This window comes from Pinus tabuliformis, chromosome X (genome assembly GCF_031772625.1).
Source record: "Pinus tabuliformis cultivar Carrire ecotype Pingquan chromosome X, CPIR1, whole genome shotgun sequence".
NCBI classification, from domain to species: domain Eukaryota; kingdom Viridiplantae; phylum Streptophyta; class Pinopsida; order Pinales; family Pinaceae; genus Pinus; species Pinus tabuliformis.
In genome coordinates, this window is record NC_142308.1 from 323,074,865 (window position 1) to 323,092,752 (window position 17,888).

The window sequence follows — 17,888 nt, forward strand, 5'->3', positions numbered from 1 at the left end:
GCAGGGTACTGTCACATTTACGTTTGCATTCAATGCACAGCTACCACAACTACAGAGCCGCGGGAAAGACAACAGTTCACCGCCACGTCAAAAAACCAAATATCATATAAAGCGCAAAAGCTACACCAAGTGGGTTGGGTTTCCATCAGAGTGGTATCAGAGCTATTTGAGTTGAAGAGATTTGGGAGAAATGGATATAGGTAGACGAGGACGAGGCAGAGGTGCCCGTAGAATGGCAGATGAGGCGTTAAGAGAAGAACTCAGAGTTCTTACTGCCCGATTGGAAGCAGTAGAGGCAGGCAGGAGGAGAGATCCAGAGTTAGGTGATGTGAGTGAAGAAGAAGTGGAAGTAGCGGCAGATGGGGCTGAAGGTGATTCACCAGAAGTGAAGTTATTGAAGTCTGTATTATTGTCAAATAGCAAACCAAAACCAGAATTACCAACCTACGATGGCAATTTATCGATTGATGTTGTATTAGATTGGATTAGCGAGATGGACAAGTACTTTGAATGCGAGGAAATTAGTGAAGACCGTAGGGTCAAATTTGCAGCAACAAAGCTGAAAGGACATGCAACCCTGTGGTGGGACAGTGTCCAGAATGAGAGGAAGAGATTGAACAAACCTCCGATAAAGACTTGGACGAGGATGGTAGCTAAATTGAAGGGCAGATTTCTGCCAAGAGATTACCAAATTGCGTTACATAGGCAGGTTCAGAATTTGAAACAGAGGGGTCTGACGGTGAAAGAGTATATGGAGGAATTTTATCGAGTAACTTTGCGAGCAGGATACACAGAGGATACAGCAGAAAGGACAGCCAGATATGTAAATGGGCTGAGGATGGAGATTTTGGATGAAATAAGTATTTTGTCTCCCAACAATACGGAGGAGGCTTACCAGAGCGCGGTCAAAGCAGAGGAAAAACTTAACCGAAGGCAGAATGCCCGGAGAGGACGAGGGTCTAACAGAGGAAGAGGCCAGTCCTATGGCAGGGGCCGAACTGCCAGCAACAGTGAGGAAGCCAGCAGTTCGAGAACTTCGGGAACAGCAGAAAAAGGAGATGGAACGAGAGGTGGCAGATCGTTACAGCGCGGCAAAGGAAATGGCCGTGGAAGGGGAGCTGGTTACCAGTACTACAGATGCCACAACTGGGGGCACCGCTCTTTTGAGTGCCCAGAAATAGATTCAACTGGACAGCGAGGCGCATATGTGGCGCAACCGGAGGAAGCAGCAGCACCCCCTCAAGAGGCAGAAAATGCCCCAGAAACAGGAGAAGCTTTAGTGCTGCGTAAGGTGTTGTTGAAGCCAGTTGATGAGAGTATTGAGCAGACGCAACGGAAAGCTCTGTTCAGGACAATTTGTAAATCGCAAGGTAAGTGTTGTAAAATGATAATTGACAGCGGAAGTACTGACAATTTGGTGTCAGTCGAGATGGTGGAGAAGTTAGGACTGAAGCGTCTGAAACACCCCAGTCCATATCAAGTTTCATGGCTACAGAAGGGACACCAGTTGCTGGTGGATGAGCAGAGTGAAGTGGAATTTCAGATAGGACGTTATAAGGACAAAATTATTTGCGACATTATGCCAATGGACGTATGCCACATCTTGTTGGGCAGACCTTGGCAATATGACAGAACAGTGACACATGATGGGGTGTTGAACTGTTATAAGTTCGAAAAAGATGGGGTTACGCATACCCTTGTGCCTATCAGGGAAGAGAAAGAGGCAGCTGAAGTAAATGAACCTAAGGCGTTGCTTATGAGCAGAAAACAATTTTTAAAGCAGGTTGAAAACAGCGAGATGAATTATGCTGTAGTCAGAAAGACAAGGACAGTTTTGTTGCACACAGAAATCACGGATTTGCCTATAGAAATACAGCAGATGTTGGAAGAGTTTACAGATATAGTAGTAGACGACTTGCCGGATAAGTTACCTCCCAAGCGGAGCATTAGTCACCATATTGATTTCATACCAGGAGCTAGCTTACCAAATAAGGCAGCTTATCGAATGAGCCCCAAGGATAATGAAGAAATCAGAAAACAGGTGCAGGAGCTATTGGACAAAGGACTGATCAGGGAGAGTTTGATCCCATGTGTTGTACCAACAGTTCTCGCCCCCAAAAAGGGAGGAGAATGATGGAGGTGCACTGATTCCAGGACCATCAATAAAATCACCATACGGTACAGGTTTCCGTTACCGCGTATGGATGATATGATGGACTGTCTAAGTGGGGCAGCTTACTTTTCTAAGATAGATTTAAAGAGCGGATATCACCAGATTTGGATACGTGAGGGAGACGAGTGGAAGACAGCTTTTAAAACCAATGAGGGCTTATATGAATGGCTGGTCATGCTGTTCGGGTTGAGCAATGCGCCCAACACCTTCATGAGACTCATGAATGAGATGCTAAAGGAATATATTGGGAAGTTTGTAATTGTTTATTTGGACGACATACTTATTTTTAGTAAGACACGAGAAGAACACTTATGGCATGTGCGTAAAGTGTTGGAGAAGCTACAACAGAACAAGTTATTGATCAATTTGAAGAAATGTACGTTTTTGCAGAAAGAGTTAATTTATCTGGGATTTGTGATAGCGAAGAACGAATTAAAGATGGATCCGGAGAAAGTGACATCAATCATAAATTGGCCGTCACCGAAGAATTTGTTTGAGGTACGTAGTTTCCACGGATTAGCGAGTTTTTACAGGAAGTTTATTAAAAATTTCAGTGGAATTTGTGCTCCTATGTTGGAGACCATCAAAAAGGCCAGCCAACCTTTTCGATGGACAGAAGCAGCAGAAAAGAGCTTTCAGCTATTGAAAAAGAAAATAACAGAAAGACCGATTCTCAGGCTACCAGATTTTCAAAAATTATTTCAAGTACGTTGTGATACTAGTGGAACAGCAATCGGGGCTGTACTCAGTCAGGAGGACAGACCAGTGGCATTTTTCAGTGAAAAACTGAATGAGAGTAGGCAGAAGTACTCCTCGTATGACAAGGAATTCTACGCAGTGGTACAGGCGCTAAGGCACTGGAGGCATTATTTGTTGGGGAACGAGTTCGTGCTGTTTTCAGATAATTCTGCATTACAATATGTAATGCAGCAACACAAACTTAATCATAAACATGCCAAATGGGTGGAGTACTTATAGAGTTTTAATTTTGTGCTGAAGCATGTCAGCGGGCAAGCGAATAAGGTAGCCGGCGCATTGAGCAGAAAAGCTTTACTTTTGCAGGAAAGAACTGTGCAGGTTTTGGGCTTTGAACATTTACGGGATCTTTATAAGACAGACACAGATTTCAGAGAAGCCTATGAGGCGTGCCAAAATCCTTTGATAAGAGGAAATAGTCCTTGGTTGGACTATAACATACAGGAGAAATTGCTTTTTAAGGGAGGACAACTGTGTATCCCCAGCTATTCTATGAGGGAGAACATCATTCGTGAAATACACAGTGGGGGTTTGGCTGGACACTTTGGTATTGACAAGACTTTGGAGCAACTTAGTCACTTCTATTTTTGGCCAAGAATGCGACAGGACGTACAACGTTTTGTGGTTAAGTGTAAGGTGTGTCAACTAGCGAAGGGGCATAGCCAGAACACAGGATTGTATACGCCATTGCCTATTCCAAGCAGACCTTGGGATTCAGTGAGTTTAGATTTCGTGTTGGGACTGCCAAAAACACAAAAAGGATATGATTCGGTAATGGTAGTGGTAGATCGTTTCTCGAAAATGGCACATTTTGTACCTTGTCGGAAAACTAGTGATGCCACTTACGTGGCCCACTTGTTTTTTAATGAGATTGTCAGATTACACGGGTTACCAACAACCATCCTATCAGACAGAGACGTGAAGTTCACGGGACATTTTTGGCGTACCTTGTGGAAAAAGATGAACACCCAATTAAGCTACAGTTCTGCTTACCACCCGCAGACCGACGGGCAAACAGAAGTTGTGAACAGAAGTCTAGGAAATCTGTTACGCAGCTTAGTCGGAGAAAATTCTAGAATGTGGGACCGAGTGCTAGCGCAAGCAGAGTTTGCTTACAACGATTCGCCGAATCGTAGCACGGGTCTCAGTCCCTTCCAGATTCTTTATGGCATGCACCCTCGCGGAGTGCATGAGCTTCGGGATCTTGGGTTACAGGAACGATGGAGTGCGGATGGAGAAGATTTTGCAAATGCAATGAGGGATTTACACGAACAGGTGAAGGCAAAATTACAGGACAGCAGCTCGAAGTATAAGGGACATGCAGATTTGAGGAGAAGAGAAGTTCATTTTGAGGTAGGGGATGAAGTTCTGGTACACTTACGTAAGGAGCGGTTCCCTAAAGGTACGTACAATAAACTGAAATACAAGAAGATAGGGCCTTGTAAGATCTTGCGGAAGTTTTCAGCGAATGCCTACGAAATACAACTACCACCTGGAGTAGGCATATCACCTATCTTCAATGTGGCAGATTTGTTTCCGTATACAGGCGATCTGTTGGAAGAGAAGAAGGATGAACCCGGACAATCCACGCGGAACACCCAGGAAGACGGAGAAAGTTGGAAGAAACAAATTCCTTATGTCCAACCTCCTGAGATCGAAAGCATCCTCGAAACTCAGGTAGTTAGGCGTACTCGGCGGAAAAATTATTTTCAGTACCTGGTCAAGTGGAAGAACCGTCCGATTGAGGACAACTCATGGCTTGACGCCAGGCAGATTGAACGAACAGGGACATCAGTGGAGGAGCTCATGAACCGGAGTCATGATCTTTTCTCACCCCGGGAACCTGATGCAGGAGCATCCAGCTCACAGTGACGAGGCAGAAGGGACTCCAACCAGGTTCACAAGCGAGGAACTGAACTGTTAAAATTCTATTGGGAATAATTTTTTCTTTTACTTTATTTTACAAGTCAGAAACAGTTAGATGTCTTTACTTTTCCAGTTTAGGATTACTGTAGTTTCATTGTTGATTAAAAGGTAGTTTATGTAATTAGGAGAAATAACTCTTAACTGTCCTACAAGTCTTGTAATGTCAAAATGATTATAGTTACGGATAGAAACAGAAGTTATGTAACTGTCATTGTAATAGAAAAAGACAAACTGTAAGCCTGATCTGAAGACAGAGGCTATAAAGCCAAAAATACATGTACTGGAAAGGGGTCAGTTCAGAAGAGAATAAGCTGAGTAAATTTACTAATAGAATTGTCAAGCATTCAAAACCAAAAAAGTATTGTCCATCAAAATTACTTTCTAAATTATTTGTTGATCTCTCATTCCTATGTTTTTCATCATTTAACAGACCTTTGTATTATTATAAACTAAGCACACTGTCATGGCTATTGTACAAGTACGAATTACAGTTAAATTGTAGACAAGCAGAGAGAATCTTAAATAAATTCCAGGCCACAAGGCAAGCAGTCACGCTTACATACAAGCGCACAGCAATACAATTACGGATGAGCGAATACGCTCAACGCACAGCCACTAAATGAAAGACAAGCAAACAAATTGAATGCCCAGCAACGTAACCGAAAGACAAGCGAAGACATCATAGGTATCAATCACCATAACTTTCTTTCATTAAAAACGAATTTCATTTACATTGTCCAGAATAGCAATTCATAGCTAGAATCGATAGGGTCGAGTTCCCTCACATATACAGAGACCAACATAGTCACGGTGAGTGAAAATTCAACCAGAAATTACAATTATACAGGTCAAGCATAAAACCCTAGGTTAGGGTTTGAAACAGATTTGTAACAGGGTTACGTTGAAGCCACATTTCCACACATAGGACTCAACTCAGAACGAAAAAGGCAAACCGAGGACCACACAGTGACCGGACAACCAACCATTGGACGGTCCGTCCTTCGAACAGTGACCCATATTCAGCAGAACAGAACAGGTTGCAGGCCTACCAAAAGATACGCAACCAAATGTCGTTGAACACAGGGGCTTGCGCCGTCCAGGTCGCCTGAGAGGACCTGTAAGAACCAGGCGTGAATGAGTTCGAGCCACAGAAAAGCTCAGAGGGATGAAACCCTCTAAAATCAACATAAAGACTGATAACGAAAAAAAAAAAAAAACCCTTACCTGGAGAATGCGAGAGGAGAAGCCATATTTTTGAAGCAGAGTATGCCACAGAGCAACTGAAGAGAGGAGGAACAATTTGGGGTTAGACCCAGAACGAGGAGCAAGTAAAAAAATTGAAGCATGGAGAAACATTTTACCTGTATCAAAAACTGAAGTCGCTCCCCGGATATTCCTGGTCTTGCAGCCACAGACAAGGCAGCGTTACCAGAAGGCGAAGGAACCATAGCACAACGCACCCATCATTTTTCCATACGCAGAGCTCGCAAACCCTCGGAGCCAACAGAACGATAAATAGAGAAGAGTCGAGAAGGCGCGTGAAGATTAGGGTTGTATAGTTTACCAAGGCAGGGTACTGTCACATTTACGTTTGCATTCAATGCACAGCTACCACAACTATAGAGCCGCGGGAAAGACAACAGTTCACCGCCACGTCAACAAACCAAATATCATATAAAGGGCAAAAGCTACACCAAGTGGGTTGGGTTTCCATCATGAATCCATATATATTGTCAGAAAACCAGTTTAAATAACACAAATCAAGGTTTCACCTCAGATATTTCTCCCAGATTCTGGCACTGGAAAGTCTAAAAAGTCGCACTAAAGACAACCCCTACATGTTATGGTTTTTTTTCAATAATTTTTTTATCTGTTTAACTTTATCCATTCGTCACATTTATCCATTTTAACATTAAAATAATTAGTCACTAAAATATAATATTTACATAACTCTTTTTTAAACATTTCTAATCTTATTTTTCAGTAAATGCATTTATTTCATTGTTGATATATAAGTTCACCACATGCATTGATTTCTATGTGAAAGTTAATTTTAACCCCATTTTATTAATGCAGTGATGCACTTATTTTAATTTCTATTCAATGTAATTATTGATTATTGATAATATGGATTGATTTATGTGTTGAAGTAACTCACATAACCATGTCATCTCAAAATAACCGCATGGATGATGTGTTCGTTGAGAGTATAAGAAAACAAACATGTTATACAAGAAGAAGAAGAAGAAATAGAGACCTCAAACGAAATATGTGTTAAAGAAAGAGAAGGTAGAAGAAAGAAGAAAAGTGAACAAAGAGAAAATCGAGAAGCATATAAAAAAGAGGAAGAAAATGCACATCAAATAAAAACAGAATAGTCTAAAGAACAGAGGGTGAATAGAGAAAATCGAGCAGCATAACAAAAAACGTATAGACAAAGATGTGCACAACAAAAATTAGAAGAAGAAAATGCACATCGAATCACAACAGAAGAGTCTAAAGAATAGAGGTTAAATAGAGAAAATAAAGCAACATATCAAAGAGCGTATAGACAAAGACGTGCACAACAAAACTTAGAAGAAGCAAATGCACATTAAATCACAACATAAGAGTTTGAAGAACAAAGGGTGAATATAGAACATCGTGTGGCATATCAAAGAGCATATAGAGAAAGATGGGAACAACAAAAATTAAAAGAAGAAAATGCACATCAAATTACAATGGAAGTGTCTAAAGAACAGAGGGTGAATAGAAAAAATTGAGTAGCATACCAAAGAAGACGAAAACATAGAATCACAACGGAAGAGTCTGAAGAACAGAGGGTGAATAGAGAAAATAAAGAAGTGTATCAAAGAGCATATAGACAAAGACATGCACAAAAAAAATAGAAGATGAAAATTCACTTCAAATTATGACAGAAGAGTTTGAGGAACAGAGGGTGAATAGAGAAAATCGAGCAACATACCAAAGAGTATAGAAAAAGAGGTGCACAAAAAAATTTAGAAGATGAAAATGCACATCAAATCACAATGGAGGAGTTTGCAGAACAGAGGGTGAATAGAGAAAATTGAGCAGCGTATCAAAGAGCATATAGACAAAGACATGCTCAACAAAAGTTGGAAGATGAAAATGCACATCAAATTAAAACTGAAGAGTCTAAAGAATAGAGAGCGAATAGAGGAAATCAAGCAGCATATCAAACAGAGTATAGACAAAGATGTCCACAAAAAAAATTAGAAGATAAAAATGCACATCAAATCACAATGGAAGAGTATGAAGAACAACGGTTGAATAGAGAAAATCCAGCAGCGCATCAAAGAGAGTAGACAAAGACATGCACAACAAAAATTGGAAGACTAAAATGCACATCAAATTACAATGGAAGAGTCTGAATAACATAGGGTGAATAGAGAAATCAAGCAGCGTATCAAAAAGCGTATAGACAAAGACATGAAAAACAAAAATTACAAGATGAAAATGCAAAATGAAGAAGAGATGTACATGAAAAGGTGAAGGAAATGACATCTGAAGAGCATGAATAACAAGGGATACAAAACTCTGAACAACAAAATCAACCTATAATACTTGATGAAATGCAACAAAGAAAGGAACAATAAATCACAACCGAAGACTCAAAAAAATAGAGGGTGAATAGAAAGAATCGAGTAGAATATCAAAGAGCATATAGATAAAAAAAGGCACAACAAAAAAGAGAAGACGAAAATGCACAATGAAGAAGAGATGGAAATATTAACCTATAATTCTTGTTGATATGCATACTGTGCATAAACAATGTCATGATAGGATTGATCGATTGGCTCAAAATTAAATATTCCATGTGTGTGAAGAGTCATATCCTGGAATTCAAGTAGTTAATAAAAATACAGGTCCAATGTGTATGAGATGTAAAAGTGAAGGATATTCCGACACATAAGAAATAGTTAAGTATAACTTGGTGTTATAGACATTTTTGTGCCTAACAGCATGGAGCATGAAATGTCGATAATCTGAGGGATCCAAAGTCCCTATACATGTTGTTCTCACCCTTAGAGGAACAAGGTCTGCAAACCACAGCACTGAAAATCAGTTCTCCACCTGAAAACACTCAAAAACAGGCTATTTCTGGATCATGTCAGCTGCTCCACTGAGCATCTGCGCTGAATGTCAACTTCTCCTCCTTGTACCTGCGCTGAAGGTCAAAATCAATGAAGGCTACCTGCGCTGGGCGAGATTGGCCAAGTGGCACAGTCATTCTGCAAGGTGTCAACTGCCCAGGAAGCTTCCAAACTGACACTTGGTTCAAGGAATTCGCCCTATGATGAGTAAGAGGGTCTTGATCTCCAAGTGGAAGCAAGATTCTCCAAGTGGACTCAAGAACTGAAGATTAACTAAAGTGGGAGAGGACACTAGTCAGCTTTATGCCAGCCTCAAGCTGACTCATCCTTTCTCCAAATCTCCTATATATAGAGCTCTCTCATGAGGTCTAGGGAGGCTGGAATTTTGTGCAAGTAAGGAAGTGTTGTTGGTTTGTGTATAGAGCTATTGGGTGTTTTGCTTGAAGGAGGTGAAGAGGAGATTTCTTTCAGCTGGGAGGTGTTGCTGGATTGGGCCCATTGTGGTTGTAACTCTCTCAGAACTTTACTTCTATTATCAATAAAGTATTTGAGGTTCTTCTATATGCATGTGTCTTTATGATGAATAGATGCTTGTATATTTGATTTATGCTAATCCTATAATCGATTATGGATGTATGCTTCTTGTAGTTTCCTTTTCTTGTGCTTTTACAGGATCTGTGTGTAGCTGGGCCGGTGAAAGGGCAAAGAGCTAGGAGCAAGCAGCAAAGAGTGAAGACTGGATCGACTATTAGCGCAAGATAACGGTTAGTAGATCATCCTTTTCTTCCCTCTCTCATCTCATAAAGAAGAAACTTTGAATAGCTTTGCATTCAGTTGTTGCTGAAGTACTATCACCTTCAGAGTGGGATAGAGGCATTCTGTATTAGATACTTTTCCCCACAACACTTGGTCTAGTGTATATTTAGGTAAGGTTTGTTTCTTTACTATGTACTTTTTAAATTACAATTCGATGGTCATGATATGTAGTGATCCAAAGGTTCATTCTCTCCTCGGTATTACCGACACTTGATCCATGGCTTAAAACCTGATTGGTCCATAATCTCTATTTAAAGAGCATGAAGGGTCATTTGTAGGGTAATAGTTCATGAGAGAAGCTTATGTAAATTTTCATTCTTTTATTAATAAATTTCCTGAAGTGGTCGCGTTGGCTCAGACCGTGGATTGTTTCCCTCTTTGGGGCTTAAACCACGTCAAGAATACTAGTGTAGTAATCTGTGATCTTTTTTTGAGCGGTGTCCTTTGGTGTTATGTCTGAGAAACTTACCCTGTAAATTCTTATATGGTATCGGAGCTATTTGAGGGCCGCATCCGTTGGTGATCCAAATTTGAAGCCAGTAGAACTGCATCCGACTGTCGTTTCCTAGATCTACTGTTTCTGACTGCTTTCGGGCCGAGAGGACTACTCTATTGTGTTAGGAGAATCTGTTCCAGTGAGGAACCCCTTTCGTTTCACGCGAAAAGGTTTCTGGTAGCCCTAGCTACGTCACTTTTAAGATCTGGAGGTATACAATGTTTATTTGCAGTTTTTAGTTATTTCTTCTCTGTTTATTTCGGTTTATTTATCTCTTTGTTTTTTATTACTGGATCTATACCTTTCATTTTTGCATATGATCTTTGCCCCGCGACTCTGTGCGATCTGGGCAAATCAGAAACAGAAAGGACGGATTTTTCTCATGCGTATGCTCTTTTCCGTCGCGCCTTAGTGTGTCTCCGAAAATCAGAAACATTGAGGAAAATTTTTAGTTTCTGGATAAAGTTAAATTCAAACCATAAGGTTTGTTTTTTTTTGTATGTCCGTATTGGATTTTTTGGTTTTTGTTTTGTAGGCAAAAAATAGCTTTCTCAAGCAAGCACACACCCCAAAGCTTCAGTGACCAAAAAAAAAAAAAAAAAAAACAAAACAAAACCCCTTTCTCTTTTCCAAAAATTACTAGCATTTTAAACTAGCTCACTTGGTCCAAAGTTACTTTATGAGAATAGAGGTATTGGGTTCAATTCTTTCTTTTTGTTGAGTTACTTTTTCAAAAAGCACATGTACCTTATGTTTTAAAGTTACTTTGTGTAAAAGTGTTCTCACCCATTATAAAAAGTGAGTCACTTATAATTCTAAAGTCTCTTTATCTTTTATTTAAGTTATAATTTAGTGGGTAGCTCATAAAGTACCATTGTAAAAGTGACTTTCACTTATTTATAAAAGTGAGTCACATAAGTTTTTTTAAAAGTGAGCTAATTAGATTTATGTTTGGAAAAGTGGGGGGGGGGTTGGTTTTTAAATATAACATTATCATTCATTTCCGCACATTCACGCACTTCGTCGGTATCTTCAACAACTTTTCTTCCAAAAGCCATAACTTCTTCATCCAGAAGTTGTTTTCAGAGCCATTTTTTTTAATGAGCCTAATTTTTCGAGATCTTTCCATTGGAACACTTAGTTTTAGCATCTACAGCTTTAGTTTCTATTAAAATGGAAAGTCCATGCCAAGTTATTCTTGACAGCAACAACTACTTCCAATGGTGGTCCTACATTGTGGATTTACTTAGAAGTAAAGGTCTTTACAGAATAGCCTCAGGCCAAGAAACCAAACCTCAAGATGAAGATAAGGCAGCCAAATGAGAAAATAGGAAAAATGAAGCATGTGGGTTGATAGGGATGTCTATTTCTCTAGACCTTAGATTCCATATTGCAGAACTTGATACTCCTAATGAAGCAATGAAAAAGCTCACTAAAGTTTCTAGAATTAAAAATGAAATTAGAGCCCATCAACTCGAAAATGAGTTGCTTACATTGGACCCCAATAATTTTCCTTCCATTAAAGATATTTTGTCCAAGTTCATGACACTTAGACTTCTCTTTGAAGGTGTTAAGGGTAAGAAAGAAGATGGTAGGCTTATTTATTCCATTCTTGCTAAGTTGGGATCAGCATACTCTGTGCTTGTTTCCACCTTCCATTCTACTAGAGAAGCATTTATCTCGCAAGGACAAGACTACAAGTCCCCCTCTTTTCATGCCTTTTGTGATTCTTTAATAAGAGAACAAGAAAAGCTATTATATCTTGGTCTTCTTAGTCTTGGAAACTCTTCTAAGAAAGTCTTAGCCCCCCAGCAGCAACCAAATTCAAAGTATCTTAAGAAGCAGTATACTAAAAATAACGGTCCTAAACCAAATAAGGGTCCTAAGCAATTTCAACCTCAAAATGAAAAATCATTTCAACAAAATGATAAGGCAAATAAAAATAAATGGAAGAAGACTGATAGTCATTGCCACTTTTGTAATCAAGATGGCCACTTAGAATCCAAATGCTTTAAAAATATGGAAGCCTTGGAAGTAGCAATGAAGAAGCATAACATCCATTTGGAGCACTCTTCAACTTCAACTTCATCTTCAGGAATATCACTTTCTACATGTGGTTGTCAAGCATCTCGGTCTGGTTATGCACTAAATGTATCTTCTTCTTCTCATTCTCATGAGTGGTTCATCGATTCTGGAGCTTCTTATCACATGGCCAAAAACAAAGCCATGTTTTCTTCTTTAAATGATTGTAACACCAAAAATATATATGTTGGTGATGATAGATCTCTTAGTGTTGTAGGGACTGGAACTGTTCATCTAGACAATGGTCAATTTAATGATGTATTATGTGTTCCAAGCTTATCCTGCAACCTTCTATCTATATATCAGATAACTCATTCAAGTGAAGGTAAAGTCATTGAATTTTCACCTCATGATGTTGTAATTAAGGACCTAAGAGATCCTAGACAGATTTTAGCTACTACAATTGCTGATGATTCTACAAGGTTGTATAAGTTTAACAACTTTGGGTCATCAAATCTTCCCTCGTATTTGTTGCTCATAATGATGAAGTGAGCAAACTTTGGCATGAGCGATTTGGTCACTTAAACTATTGCTCCCTTCAGAATCTATGTAAATAAAATATGGTGACAAGTCTTCCAATGGTATCTTGCAGAGATGGTGTTTGCTCCGGATGTGTACTCGAAAAACATCATTGGTATAGTTTTGAAAAATGTGCCTCTTGGCACACCTCAGCCCCTTTACAGCTTGCGCATATTGATTTATGTGGTCCACTTCCAGTTGTTTCATTCTCTGGCTACAAGTATTTCTTAACTTTCATTGATGGTTTCTCCAGACGCACTTGGGTATACTTCTTAAAACTCAGGAGTGAAGTACTTAACATGTTCTTTTCCTTTAAGGCCTTTGTTGAAAAACAATCTGGACATCAAATTCTTAAGCTAAGATCTGATAATGGTGGAGAATATGTTAACAACAAATTCATCAACTTTTGCACTGAGAATGGAATTCAAATGCAACAAATTGTTCCATATACTCCAAAACAGAATGGTGTAGTTGAAAGGAAGAAGCACACCTTAAAGGAAATGGCTAATTGTATGCTTCAATCTAAAGGACTTGGTCTTAATTTTTGGGCAGAAGCAATTAACTGTGCAAGTTACATAGTAAATCACACTCCTACAAAGGCTTTAAAGTATATCACTCCAGAAGAAGCATGGACCTCAATTAAACAAGATGTAAGTCACTTTCGTGTTTTTGGAAGTGAAGCATGGGCCCATATTCGAGATGAGAAACATAAAGCTTTAGAACCTAAGAGTGAAAAATGTATTTTTGTTGGATATTCTGAAGATGTCAAAGGATATAGACTTATTCCACTTAAGTCCAAAAATGATATCATTAGAAGAGATGTAAAGTTTGCTGACAATATATCAGCCTACAAGCCTACTTCGGCAGATGTGCCACTTCTCTCTATCCCCTCTACTTCTGAAAATATTTCTTCCTCAAACGATGACAACGAGGATGACAATCCTCCCCCACCTTCTTAGGATCCTCCTTTAGCTCCTTAGCTTCCAAAATGGGTCTGCGCTACTCAGGATGCAGCAGGTGCTCTTGCTGGTGATCCTACAGATCAAGGACATACACATCCTCAGTTCGATAGAGCCTCTTCTTTACTGGCTCAAGCTTCAGTGAATTCTGATCCTGACACCTTTGCAAAAGCTTCAAGCTATCCAGATTCAGATGCAGCTATGAATGAAGAATATCATTCGTTATTGGCAACGATACATGGGATCTTGTTCCTCTTCCAAAGGGATGAAAACTTGTTAGATGCAAATGGGTTTACAGAACCAAGTATGGACTAGATGGAAAAGTTGATAAACGTAAAGGCCGTCTTGTCGCTAAGGGTTTTTCACAAGTTGAAGGCATTGACTATAATGAACATTCTCCCTTGTTGCCAAAATGAACTCTATCCACCTTGTTCTTTCCCTTGTTGCCTCTTTCAAATGGGAAGTCCATCAAATGGATGTTAAATCTGCCTTCTTGCATGGGGACTTGCATGAAGAAATATATATGGAACAACCTATTGGCTTTATACAAATAGACTCCAGTCTTGTATGTCGGCTTAAGAAATCCCTTTATGGTCTCAATCAAGCCACTCAGGCTTGGTATACCAAAATGGATAGCTTTCTTTTAGAAACTCGCTTTTCTAGGTGTCATTCTGACAATACTGTCTACACCAAGAAAGTGGGCAAGTCTCTTATCATTCTTGTTCTTTATGTTGATGATCTTATCCTTACTGGTAGTGATCCCAACCTTATAAACCATGTGAAGTCCAACCTTAAAAATAAGTTTGAAATGACAGACTTAGGACACTTGCATTATTTTCTTGGTCTTCAAGTCTTGCAATCCAAGGAAGATATTTCCCTTTCCTAGTCCAAGTATGCCTGTGAGCTTCTATGCCATTTTCACATGGAAGGTTGTAAGCCAGCCCCTTCTCCCTTTCAGTCTAGAGCTAAAATTTCAGTCACTTGTACTTCCCCTGAAGTTGATGCTACCTTATACCGTCAACTTGTAGGAAAAATTTTGTATCTGACCCATACTTGTCCTGACCTTTCCTTTGTTGTTGGCCTTATTGCTTGGTTTATGCAAAACCCACATGAAAGTCATTGGAAAGCAGCTAAAAGAATTCATTATGCTCGAGGTACAGTTCAGTTTGGGCTTCATTACAGTGCAAAAGCATCTCCTCTATTGGTTAGTTTCACTGATTCCGATTGGGCTGGTGACCCTGATGATCAGAAGTCTACTGTAGGTTATGTGTTCACTTTTGGTTCAGAACCTATTACATGGGCTTGCAAGAAACAAAGTGCCATTCTCTTTCTTTAGCGGAAACAGAGTATCATGGTGCCATAGAAGCTAGTAAGGAAGCCTTGTGGCTTCGTCAAATCTTGTCAGAGTTTGGCTTTCAGCAGCAGCATCCGACTACACTTTGGTGTGATAATCAAACTTCCATTCAGCTATGCAAAGATCCAATCCAACATCAGCGCAACAAACACATCGAACTGCACATGCACTTCATCAGAAATCTCATTCATGACCATGTTCTTGAAGTGCAATATTGTTCAACAGATGATCAAGTTGCAGACATCTTTACAAAGGCTCTCACAAAGGCGAAGTTTACTAAACTTCGATTTATGGTTGGAGTTCAGGAAGTTGTCACTAAGGGGGGGTAGGCTCTAATGACTCCTTACTTCTCCTGTTGTGTCATATTTGTACATCCTTCAATCCTATCCCAAGTTGTTCTTAAGGGGGGGATGTTAGGATATTCTGACACATAGGAAATAGTTAAGTATAACTTGATCTAGTGTAGAGTTAGGTAAAGTTTGTTTCTTTACTATGTACTTTTGTAACTTACAATACGATGGTCATGATATGTAGTGATCTGACGGTTCATTCTCTCCTCAGTATTACCGACACTTGATCTGTGGCTTAACACCCGATTAGTCCATGATCTCTATTTAAAGAGCATGGAGGGTCATTTGTAGGGTAACCGTTCATGAGAGAAGCTTATGTAAATTTTCATTCTTTTATTAATAAATTGCCTGAAGTGGCCGCATTGGCTCAGGCCGTGGACTGTTTCCCTCTTTCATGGTTTTAACCATGTTAAGAATATTAGTGTATTGATTTGTGATCTGTTTGTGAGCGGTGTCCTTTAGTGTTCTCTCTGAGGAACTTACCCTATAAATTCCTACATTGATCATAGATTTTCAACTGATAATCATATGAATCCAGGAAGATAGCCTAAAGTTCTTACAGAACTAACTCAAGATGAAGAGATGTTAATAGCACATGCAAGTCTTATTTTGCAGGTTATGAATTCGATAAGTGGCAAATATAAATATAGAGGACACAGCATTAGTTTTCCACAAGAGGTTGCCAATCTTACCATGAGATTACCTCGACATATTAAATACTTGGATTTGATCATTTTCATGAGCAAAAAACATGAAAAAGGATAAAATTATTATTTTACTGTCAGAAAATATATTGTATTGCATGGCTTATATTATAATATTGAGAATGATCTATATTTCCTTGGAGTTCAAGTTGATAACAATGCACTTAGAGAGTTGGCTGAAGTTGCAACCGATGTTTCACATATGATTAATGTTGTTTATTTGCAAAATATAGATATTGACATTGAATTTTCATTATTGGAAGGAGTTCTAGGGATTGATGATGCATTAGATGGGTTACAAACATCTTCCTTTGAAGAAAATCTTCCTACTGAGTGATGCGAGATTGATATTATTCGAGATTAGGCAGAGAGCCTTAATGAAAAGGAACATAACCCTAATGCATAAGAAGTTCTTAGTTGGCATGGAATTGGTTCATCTCCAATTAATGAATATAACACGGTGGCATTATTTGATATGGAATTTCCAAGATTGTTCCCGAAGGGCGAAGCAGATTGGTTGCAACCATGAAAGAAAACTATCCTTCTTCATGAGTATGCAAAACATATTCTCCGATATCGTGACAAAAGGTTTGGAAGGAACCCATGATTTAGATACTTTTTACTCAATATCATCATGAGACATCGTGCTCAAGCTTCCTCTGCAGTTTTTGTAAAGAAAAATTTGACAGATCTACCAACAACAGTATGGGCTAACCTCATACTAGGTGCTTTACAGCCCAGTATGGGGGTAGATCTCAAGTAAAAATGTAAACATGTAAACATAAACGTAAACCTATGGTATAAATCTCACCTAAAAACATAAACATGTAAATGTAAATGTAAACGTAAACATAAACTTAATGTTATTTGAAAATTTAATCTAATGAAATGGGGTATATCTCATGTAAAAAAAACATGTAAATGTAAATGTAAATAAATGTAAAACGTAAATGTAATGTAATGTGGAAATTTAATCTAATAAAAATATAATCTATTTAATCTAATGTTGGCCCTAATAAAAAAACAAGGCTCTCCCTAACTATATAAATAACACAAAAACCAAGTGTCCAATTCTATCTATGAGAAAGGACAATGCAAAAATATTTCATGATTTGTGCGAACTGTGAAACAATTTTGGTGTGAGAAAGAACTGCGATTTAGGTGTGAGAAGGATTTATAGGTTTGATTTCTTCCTTCGTTAATTTTATTTCTAGGTTTGATTTCTTCCTCCATGAACCTTTTTAATTTTTATTCAGAAAACGTGAACAGGACAATTATTTTTTGGCATGTTCTGTTCAATCCAAAGGGTTGTCTTTATATTTTATCTTTTTCATAATGAATTTTAGCTCACAATACACATTTTGAACAGTTATTCCCCAGGTCTGCAAATTTGTTCGTTCAAAATGGACGAATTTTTACTTTCTAATAGTGGTGTTAAATTTAGACATTAGAGAAAAAATTTGCCTCTAAAATTCCACATTTTACAAACTACATTCTATTCACTGCTTCTAGGTTTCACCAAAACAAATCCTTCAGTTCCTTTGAGAACAAAGCCTGCATACAATAAGATGCATATTATCTTACGATTAATAAATATTTCACAGACTACAAAGTCCTTTGATATTGAATTACAACAAA

The 17,888-nt window shown here is 38.7% G+C and overlaps 1 protein-coding gene across 1 annotated transcript; it reads left to right on the plus strand.

Moving 5' to 3' along the window:
• The first annotated feature begins 232 nt into the window (after positions 1–232).
• On the plus strand, positions 233–2,134 carry LOC149139768 (uncharacterized). The gene has a single exon (XM_089450813.1). The coding sequence runs from the start codon at positions 233–235 to the stop codon at positions 2,132–2,134; it is 1,902 nt and encodes a 633-aa protein (XP_089306939.1).
• Positions 2,135–17,888: the final 15,754 nt, after the last annotated feature.

Excerpts from the sequence above, each read along its gene's own strand:
- LOC149139768 (XM_089450813.1), top strand. The coding sequence starts at position 233 with ATGGCAGATGAGGCGTTAAGAGAAGAACTCAGAGTTCTTACTGCCCGA.